This window comes from Micropterus salmoides, unplaced genomic scaffold (assembly GCF_014851395.1).
Source record: "Micropterus salmoides isolate LMB-PRFRI ecotype aquatic unplaced genomic scaffold, ASM1485139v1 Ms_hic_scaffold_1805, whole genome shotgun sequence".
In the NCBI taxonomy this organism is placed as follows: domain Eukaryota; kingdom Metazoa; phylum Chordata; class Actinopteri; order Centrarchiformes; family Centrarchidae; genus Micropterus; species Micropterus salmoides.
The window spans coordinates 1-10,123 of NW_024040935.1; the positions used below are offsets into that span (position 1 = coordinate 1).

Sequence of the window (10,123 nt, forward strand, 5' to 3'; positions counted from 1 at the left end):
GACCCGGGGCTCATCACTGCACTCAGACAAAAAACACCCAGTGGTACAAAGCAGGTGAATCATGAACCAAAACAGACTCCTGTTGAGCAACTTATTGTGTCTCGTTTTCATGCAGGGCGGTGCAGCTGCAGTTCCGTTTCATTAGCCAATAGTTGTGCAGGAGAGGCCGGACTCAATGAGCACCGCGGCTTCAGTCTAGCAGCAACGTGGCTTTGTATTCCGGTCTGGTGTTTGTGTTGCTGTGCGGTTATTTGAGGAACCCGGCTGTTATAGTGTCAGTGTTTTTCTTCTTCTTCTATTTTTTGTGGCATGATATTTAGTAGTTTTTTTGTGGCTAATGGCACAACAAGAGGACTTGCCTTTCAAAAGAAAAAAATTTGAAACTTGACATTGACTGCAGTGGCGCTCACCTCGATCTGATTCTGGCATGAAGGGACATAATGAGTTGCCTGCTTAAATATTTACATTCGAGGGTATAATCCTTTAATTTGGATACTGAACCAGCTGCCTTTTCTGTTTCTGATTTATGGGTTTTGACTTTGTTGGACCCTGTGACCATCATTGATCATGGTTGGTGATAAACCTGCAGATCTTGTCCCAGTCGCTGTCAAGATCTTTCAGCTGGAGCAGCTGGCTGTGTGGCCGACCTGTCACTTTCCCCCTGGACACAGCCAAAGTCAGACTGCAGGTGAGGATCATCTACTGTACATAAAGTCAGTGAGGATGCTGATGTCACTGATGTAATTCCTTTTGGTCTAAATGGTGTTGAAAGGACTTTACACATATAATTTTGGTAGACAGCTTAGATTTTAATATAATTTAATAATTACATTTTACAGCGACTTTTGGCCTAAAACAACCAAATGTTAAAATAATGATCAGAATCAGCCTTTAAAAACTCACCATGTGTAATTTTTGTACAATGTAAATGTCTCCTCGGGTCCAAATTCCATGTCCTAAATGTCCTCAATCATATAGCCCACACCCCTGCTTGAACTTGGACGAGTGCATGTTTCTACATGTCAACCAGAAATGTAGCACTTGTAACAAATGAAAATGAAACCATAGTCATGTAATGTTTTTTATAAGAGACTGATTTGGTTATTATAGCAATGTTCTCCCACTAGACTATTGAGAATCTTAGTTCATGGCCACAACATCATCAGTGACCTGTGTTTTTTTGTTTCTTAGATTCAAGGGGAATCCAAGTCCTCACTGGAAGGCCAGAGGATGAAATACAGTGGTGTGTTTGGCACCCTCTTTACCATGGTGAAGACTGAGGGCCCAAGGAGTCTGTACAGTGGGCTGGTGGCAGGGCTGCAGAGACAGATGAGCTTTGCCTCAATCCGCATTGGCTTGTATGACACCATGAAGCAGCTCTACTCCAGCGGGTCAGACAGTATGTGTCAAAGTGTTTCTGCAGACAGTTGAGCACTGCAGGGACTGAAACCTTTAATTTATTCATCTTCCCGTACAGTTCATATTCTAGCTTTTTTCCAACAGCAGATATTGTGCAAGTCATTGAACATTTTAAATTATTTTTTAAAAATATTACTATTATTATTTAATTACTAGGGCTTCAAATAACAGTTCTTTTATTATTGATGAATCTGCAGATTATTTTCTCAATAAATCAATACATTTTTTTGTAAAACATATAAATATATTCAATTCTATGATGTAAGACAAGGAGTTAAAGCTAATTTTCCCATTTGAGAAGCTGGAATCAGAGAATGTTTGGCATTTTTGCTTGAAAAGGTGACTTTAACAATTAACTGATTATCATAATAGTTGTTGATTAATTTTCTGTTGATTAATCAAGTAATTGTTGCAGCTCCAGTCATTAGCTATTGTGACCTGCAGTGGAAAACATAAAACAATAATGTTTGAGTGCCTGGATAGTCTGTGGCACACTGGGTCATCATAATATCTTGAATATTGTAAAACCTATTTGAATAAGAATATCATAAAATAGATAAACCAGTTTAAGTCTAATTATAGTGAGGTTGAGGGAGAGTTATGAGACTGTTGTCAGAAAATATTTATATCGTTGGATAAATAAAAGAATCCGGATCATAAAACTGCAAAACAATTTCAGTGCCCAGACGTTTGTGCTCAAAATACAAATGTGAAGGTTAACAGAAAACTAGCCCCAGGATGTTTGGCACAGGGCAGATTCCTCTTTCCGGGAACACATTTTAGCACATGAGACTTTCGGCAGACCAGTTTTCATCCAGTGCAGTTAGCTAGTGTAACCAGTTTACCAAGTAGACTGGTTTGCTTTGAGTGCGGTTTGTGTCTACAAAGATAACAATGTGCTTGCGTCCTGCTGCAGTCTTACACCTTTCACGCTGGAGTTGTTTAACATGGCAAAAATTAAAACATTACACAGTATATCCACACTGTTTGTGTGTGTGTGTGTGTGTGTGTGTGTGTGTATGTGTATATATATATATATATATATATATATAATGCAAAAAATGCTTAAAACTAAGCTTCAGATTTGAGGGAAATCTCTGATGCAGCATGTTGTTATTGCTTGTTAATTGCTTGACAGTAAAATATTTTATTGACAGGCAGATATTTGGGCAACTCCACAGCCATTTTTCTACTGTTGTGTCTACTTAATTCCAATTGTTAATCACTGTCATTATCAATGAAACTGGACCCCTGTTCAGTTGCTAATTACTGTGTTGACTTGCCTGTGGCATCAGAGGAAAAGAAGTGTTATGCATTGCGTGTCACAGGTGCAGGAATCGGGACTCGTCTGCTGGCAGGCTGCACCACAGGGGCGATGGCGGTGGCCCTCGCTCAGCCCACTGATGTGGTAAAAGTCAGGTTCCAGGCTCAGGTCCGCCTCCCTGAGAGCGGCTCTGTGATGAGGTACAGCAGCACAATTGATGCCTACAAGACCATTGCCAGGATTGAGGGTGTTAAAGGGCTCTGGAAAGGTAAATAAAAATGGAAAAATAAATACTGACATATCTAATTTTACTGTACGACAGGTGCTACTATTCCAAAGTCAGTAATAATCTCTAAATGGTAAGCAGCTGTGTAGTGATTTTTAAGTAAATACATTTTAGAAATTAAGCCATGACTTACTTGGCTTTACTTATTTTTATTAAATGTACAATTTAAATATGTTAATAATACCCATTCTTAAAGGGGAACTTACACATCAAAGTCTGATCGCCGGTCTTGCAGAGTACTACTTCTTTATGTGACTAAATTGTTAAAAAGCGATAAATTGCCTCAAGTGATGTCACTTGAATCAGCAATGGTTGGGGCTGAAGACTACAAGTAGGAGTGTGGAGTCAGAGAGAAGTGAGGTTACAAGATTTCAGTATCCCGCTCCTCATTTCTGACTGAGGTTCGAGGGTACATTAGCTGCTACTATCATAACAGCTGAATCTCCGACCTAAAGCAGTAGGCAGTTTGTCTCAGAAGCATGTTTTGTCATATTAGTTGAAATTCCCTTTATATCCCTACAGCATTCAATAAATCAAATCCTCTGACACTAAAATGAACAAAAATCTGGTAACTCTGGCTGTCACAGAACTGTAGCCTAATAAGCATAGCCTACCTGTCTGTCTACCTACCTGTCTATCTCTACCACACAGGAGGGAGGCCTGACTGGAGGTGACGGGATTATTTTTCAGTTGGATGCTTTCAAAATCTAGCTGTCTCTTACTAGTTTCTCCAATTGCTTAACTTAGCTTTAACTGTGGGTAGTTAGAGCTGCATTGTGGGTAATTTAGGCACTAGATTTTGACAATAGAGAAGTACATAAATCAGTACATAGAATAAAAAAAATGATATCTCTGATTTTGCTGCATCAATTTTGATTGACTCACAATGGTCTATCTTATGTTTCAGGAGTGCAGTGCCAAATCAGTGGAGTTCTTCAGGTTGAATTTTATTGTTGTCTTTTCAGGTGTACTGCCAAATATAACTCGTAATGCCGTCGTAAACTGCTCCGAGCTGGTGACCTATGACATCATCAAAGAGTTCATCCTGAAGTACGACCTGATGACAGGCAAGTGCAAACACCTCACATATAAGTCAACATTGTCTTCTTTGTGGTCTTTATACACTGAACAAAATTATAAACACAACACTTGCTTCCATTCATCACGAGCTGAACTCAAAGATCTAAGACTTTCTCTATGTACACAAAAGGCCTATTTCTCTAAAATATTGTTCACAAATCTTTCAAAATCTGTGTTAGTGAGCATTTCTCCTAAAATGTGCAGTTCCATCACACAACACAATGCCACAGATGTATCTGACAGAAATAGGCCTTATGTGTACATAGAGAAAGTCTTAGATCTTTGAGTTCAGCTCATGATGAATGGAGGCAAAAATAAGTGTTGCATTTATAATTTTGTTCAGTATAATAACCAAAGCAAATGTTTTATTTCCAACAGACAACATGCCGTGTCACTTCACAGCAGCCTTCGCAGCAGGTTTCTGCACCACCATCGTAGCATCTCCAGTGGATGTGGTAAAAACGCGCTTCATGAATTCAAAGCCTGGACAGTACAGCGGTGCTACTAACTGTGCCTTAACCATGCTGATTAAAGAGGGGTCCACATCTTTCTATAAAGGGTATGTAGTCTAGTTAGCTTATAAGTAAGCATGTCAGAATCACTAAAACGAAAATCACTTTTCTGATTCTTTCTACAGATTTATCCCCTCGTTTCTTCGTCTGGGTTCCTGGAACATTGTGATGTTTGTGAGCTACGAGCAGATTAAGAGAGCTGTGATAGGATGTCAGCAGTTCTGGGAGTCTCCGCTCTGACCTGTTTAACAGCTGGTTTGGTCCCGGAGTGGTGTTACTGGTGTGGCAAAGCCAACTGTCTGTCAACTGTGTGGTTATACCTGCTGCTGGGCCAGATTTTTCTTCCTCGGGGATTAAACTGTGCATCTTATTAAAGAGGCGTCACTCAAAAGAAAAACAGTAGGGATGATTAATGTAGAATTTTTGCTGATGTACGCACAGAAGGCCTTTTTCAGGACATTTTGACATGTCACAGTAAGAAAATCACAGGTGTAAACAGTAAAATTGGTGGCTGAATTCCATTTGGCTGCTGCAGTTTCAGGCTCCTGGTATTGAACAGGGCCATTGTTAATTTTATTATTGCTTTTCTTACTATGACATGTCAAAATATCTGTCTCAAAAAGGCCTATTTACCAAGTAAAATCTTGTGTGGATGGGGATGTGAGTTATTTACAGGGCCGTTGTAAAGCACAGTAACTTATTGGCTTTGTAGATTTTTTAGTGTCTTGGTTGGGTTTTATATTTCATGTCAGGTTTCAGGTGAATCTCCTCTTTTTTGATCATGTGAAAAAATGCAGTCCTTCACATGAATTTTTAGGTTGCAATTAACTGTCACTTTCAAATGTCAGAATAAATTGTGAAAAATGTCTATCCCCATTTCATCAGATCTCTTGTTTGGTCTGACTAACACTCCTATGACTGTGGAACTATTTCTTTCTGTCAGTCTTATCCAAGGGGGTAAGCCAGAGATCGGACAGTGAAGCCAACCAAAGCCTGCATGGAGGGATCCATGTAGGCCCAAAAATGACATCAAAACCCTGTGACACCCTGTTGCACATGAGAGATGTAACCATATTGCTTGGATTATAAACTCTTGGCAACCTAAAAATAATATTCGGTGATCAGTGCCCCCGTAGGTGGGCTGATTAATCAGTGACGATCCGAGTCAGACAAACACACTGAGCCATGAAACTTTTTGTTGGCGCTTTTATACAGCCACCAGAATTACAGTGTTTCTGCAGTTGTTCTACGTCATTAAACCACGGTTATGCTGCGCGATCATGCGCAGTAGACACTGGTGCCAAGAGGAAGTGGCCCTCTAGTAGTATTTTATTGGTCCAAAACTGGCTTCACTGCTCTCCATTCAAATCAGCGGGGTGGCTTCGTCCAGTAATATACTGTCTATGGTCTTATCTTTTCAGCTAGTAATGAACCAAAGTCATATACACTATGCTGCCAAAGTTTTAAGATATTGGAAAGTCTATATAATATGTAATAAGAAGTGTATTTGTGATAATAAAAGCAGGAAACTGGAACCACATCCACAAAACATAATCCATAAAGTACTGCGGTATGAATGCGCTAATAATATTTTTTTCGTCTAAAGCCTGTTTAAAAGGACATAATTAAAAACAAAACAACAAAAAACAAGTTCAACCAACATTAACCCACATTTATTACAACGAACACAAGAGTCACTCCATACCTGCTCTACTACCAGATGCAGTTATATATACCATATAATCATCTTTACATGAGACCATTCAGAGGAACATTGTGAAGAGAAATAACACCCCCTAGCTGTGAGATACAACTCAATACTGAAAGCCAATGAAATGCTGTTTGGACGTGACTCAGCTGTGTTTACAATAAGAGTATTGTTTTAATATGTCTTCCATATTTTTGGAATATGATCCAGTGTGGCTTCTCATAGCATATCAGATACTACAGTGGCTTTATTGTGGCATTTTTAATAATTACTATCATTTGGAAGCCATTTGAAATCCAAATAATGTCCACAAGCTCATGGTCTCCATATGTTTCTTTGCCAAAATAACTAGGTTCTCCATCAAACAATGCAGAGACACAGAGGTGAAAAGCACAAAACAATCAGCTGACAGACAAGAAAATTGCCCAATTTGAGTCTTGTGGGACAAAAGAGGCTGCTGACAAAGATGTAACTGAAGTCTGTGGTGTAACAAAAGCCTTTGAACGTGCTCCACCTTGCTACTCATCTCCTGTAGTGCCAGTGAGGTTTCCCCATGGTTGAATTAGTATGGCGTGCTCTGCTGGGCCATATCATACTCTGGCTAACCCTCATGAGTGTTTAAGCAAGTTGATTACAACATTAGCCCTTGCCTTTTATGCCTTTTATGAAAAGATGTAAATATTAGGATGAACAGGGGTACTGTGAGCTGAAAGTAAATAAAGTGTTGTTTGTCCTTTGCTGACCTTGGCAGGAGTCTCTGCACAGAAACAATCGACGATATCAAGTGTCGGTGAGCAGTTCAAGTTCACTGAACTGCTTCTGTTGATTTGTTTTATGACTCAAGGAAACACAAATATGTTCTCACCAGACATGATGACACTTTTCAGCTGTTTAAAATTGGTGCAGTTTTCCCACTTGCGTATGTTTCTTGAATATCCAGTAAGTGGGGTTTAATTGAGTATGCAATAACTGATCAAAGTTTGTGACCTTTTAAAAAACTAAATCTCTGTTAGCAGCTCTTGATGATACACTTTGCATTGCTGATTCCATGTTATCTAGTATACTACTACAGCTAAGTGACCAAATGTACATTGTTCAGTCCTACTCTCAGTGTTACAGTAAATGACAGATATTTCTTTAATATACTAAATGTTACTTTATTCAGAACCTGTCTCATTTGGGAAATGAAGGAAATCACCAATGCCAAGTCGGCAAGACAAGCAAATAGGCCATAGATTTTCTGTGTATTTCATCAGAATTGGTGCTGGAGTGGTTTGAACTTCAAATTATTATTACATTATGAAAGTTAAAGGGTGTTCTGAAACTTTTGTCTTTTCAGGGGTTTTGCAGAGTTCTTGCTCCTCAGGACTATATTACCTGACTTGCCAAAACATTCTAAAAAGGTTGGCAGGTTTATGTAAATCTAATATAAATCATTACGTGTATGTCTAAAGCTCTCAGTGTGTTCTTTCTCATAGCTTAAGGCGGCTATAAAAATAAGAATTGGTGTCTGATTTTACTTCCTCTATATCTAATATATATCCACCTAAATGTTGGTACCAAAACAGTACATTGTTTGAGATGTACAAATATGTTTCTGTGCTCTACAAAATATGCCAAACGTCTCTCTCCATCAGTGTTTATTAATGTTGTCTTAACACAAACAGCCGTCCAAGAACTTTGCCTAAATAAAACAGTAAAGTGGCAACTTAGATCAGCATCAGCAGAAGCATTTAATGCAAATTTTTGTTACTGTGTAGTTTTCAATATTTAAAGCAGTGGAACCCCCCCCCCCACTGGGTTAACCTTCATTAAATGAAAAAACATGTATCTGAGACTGGAGTAGACTTCATTGTGGTGCTTGTTGATGCCTGCTGTGTTGCACCTTCAGTGGCTGAAGACGGACGGGTCTTCCTGGCCATTTGGGGCTTCGTCCATGCACTCTTGCAAGCAGGGACTCATTGTAATCATGACGAAATGGCAAATGCTGTAGACAATGGACAGTGTTTGCATGGGTGCCAAAGGGCAGCAGGAACGTAGGGTGGCAGCAGGTAGGTAAGATGACAGCTGTGGTTAGGCCGCAGACTGGGAGGCATGTGTTACGGATCTGCTCAGGAAAACCTGCTAAGAAATGCTGAGTTTCGGGGTTTATCTCACTGATCCTTTGTGTTGATCTGAGTTCTGTAATTTCCTGGAGTTTCTTCACCAGGACTAACCTGATGTGTTGGAGTTTTTGCAGGGAGAGAAAGGAATCCAAGAAATCTGCCACCGGTGTTTTCCCCTCCGCAAACCTCTGAAACAGCAGCTGTTGGGAGAAATATCCCACTATTTGCAAACACACACACAATGGATGTTGTGTTACACCAGATTAGACATCCCCTTTGTTCTACAACAGCATGCATTTTAATTGGCTTTCTTAAATGTTCAAAAACTACAAATACAAGTATTATCTATCTGCTTTTCTCCAGATATTTGTTCTTGTTCACCACTTAAATACTGTTTTGCCAAAGGCTGTATGAAAAAAAATACTTGCAGGGTTATTTGCTTCAGATCTTTTAGATGTATTACAACCAGATCAGTTGTTAAGCACTATCTCATTATCTAATGTTTATTAAAGCAAATTATTAACAATATAGTGTTTTATTTTAACACTCTTTATAAAAGGAAATATGTCAAAGGCTGATATATGATATATGAAATCAAACTAAAAGAAATGAATACTTACCTCACACTCCTCCTCTGCACGATTTATCTTCTTCAGGAGGCACTGCTGATAATAATGGACACTGTGCTTTCCTACTACAAAACATAACAATAAAAATCAGCAAATGTAGGAAATGGCAATGCAGATACATAAGGTAGCCAGATTAAATACAGAATACATTTCAAAACTTACCAAGTTGTTCTTGTTTGGCCTGGATGATGCTTCTAAGTTTTTCCAGTTCCTTGTACTTCATTGCAAGTAGCAACTTAGCGTCTCTAAATTGAGTTTTTTGAGAAAGACTGACTTTTGCCATTTTTTGATTTGAAAGCAGCCTCTTCTCTGCAGCCCTCTGCAGCCCCTGGAACTGCAAATTACCACATATCATTCAAGAAGCAGTGAATCCATAGAGAGTTTTGTTTGCTAGAAGAAGAATAAGTAATGTCATCAACGTAATATATGCAAACATTGTTTTTCTCTTTCAAAAATGAATTTAAATGGACCATCACTTAGTGAGCAATCTGACTTAGCTTATATAGGCTATTTATTTTTTAATTCCCACTGTCAGATACTCACCTTCTCACTACACCTGATGATATGATTTATTTTGTCTTCATCTTGCAGCAGGTTTCGCAGCTCCCTGGTTCTCAGAGCACCAAACTGCACCGACAGAGACATGACGGCCATTCACAAAAAAGTTTGGTACCTGTTTGTTCCCGGTGCTTCCTGCTGGGGCGCAATGTGAGCTGTTAATGCTGCATTCAGGGACTGTCGGGAAAGTTACACGACTATAGGCTATGCATGGCAATACTGGGCTACTGTTAGGTTTCATGTTTATAGTGTATTTTCTGGTAAGAAAATTAAGATGACGATATTCTGCAGCTATATTGATAAATGAATTCATATGAACGTTTTTTGCTTTTATAGCCTAATATACCTAACGGGCTAATTAGTAGGTAGGCTATCAATTAATGGCATTACCACAGTGCCATTGCCTGCAGTCGTACGACCATGACAGTTTGGTCACATGTTACCTAGACTTAAATGTTCAGAAATCCCAGGCAAATTGAAACCCTCATTTAATGGTAGGATTGTGGGAACAATAGTGTCTGCTGTAGCCTACAAGAGGACCTGCACAGTCTAGAAATAAATT

General features: G+C 39.1%; 2 protein-coding genes across 4 annotated transcripts; one reads left to right on the forward strand and one right to left on the reverse strand.

The window, feature by feature from the left end:
• The first annotated feature begins 147 nt into the window (after nucleotides 1–147).
• LOC119909665 (mitochondrial uncoupling protein 2-like) lies at nucleotides 148–5,437 on the forward strand. The gene is given in 8 exon segments (XM_038727880.1): nucleotides 148–616; nucleotides 619–645; nucleotides 648–688; nucleotides 1,192–1,399; nucleotides 2,748–2,951; nucleotides 3,935–4,036; nucleotides 4,428–4,608; nucleotides 4,687–5,437. Coding segments are annotated over 8 exon segments (927 nt in total). The 5' UTR covers nucleotides 148–567; the 3' UTR covers nucleotides 4,802–5,437.
• Nucleotides 5,438–7,892: 2,455 nt separating this feature from the next.
• Nucleotides 7,893–9,692, reverse strand: LOC119909666 (vacuolar protein sorting-associated protein 37D-like). Of its 3 annotated transcripts, none has more exons than XM_038727882.1 (4): nucleotides 9,547–9,692; nucleotides 9,166–9,337; nucleotides 8,995–9,065; nucleotides 7,893–8,574 (listed from the first exon to the last, which is right to left on the reverse strand). In XM_038727882.1, exons 1-4 carry the CDS (start codon nucleotides 9,655–9,657, stop codon nucleotides 8,119–8,121), a joined length of 810 nt encoding a protein of 269 aa, XP_038583810.1. In that variant the 5' UTR covers nucleotides 9,658–9,692; the 3' UTR covers nucleotides 7,893–8,118. The 3 variants fall into 3 exon arrangements, with proteins under 3 accessions (XP_038583810.1, XP_038583811.1, XP_038583809.1); XM_038727883.1 differs by having other exon boundaries at nucleotides 7,893–8,594; nucleotides 8,995–9,068; nucleotides 9,547–9,690; XM_038727881.1 differs by having other exon boundaries at nucleotides 8,995–9,068; nucleotides 9,547–9,689.
• Between the last annotated feature and the right edge of the window lie 431 nt (nucleotides 9,693–10,123).

Bases quoted from the DNA above. Each gene is read 5' to 3' on its own strand.
- LOC119909666 (XM_038727881.1), bottom strand. From the start codon at position 9,657: ATGGCCGTCATGTCTCTGTCGGTGCAGTTTGGTGCTCTGAGAACCAGG. The intron at 9,338-9,546 runs GTGAGTATCTGA...GGTAATTTGCAG, and splicing joins TCATCAGGTGTAGTGAGAAG to TTCCAGGGGCTGCAGAGGGC. The intron at 8,575-8,994 runs GTAAGTATTCAT...TTCTCCCAACAG, and splicing joins GTGCAGAGGAGGAGTGTGAG to CTGCTGTTTCAGAGGTTTGC.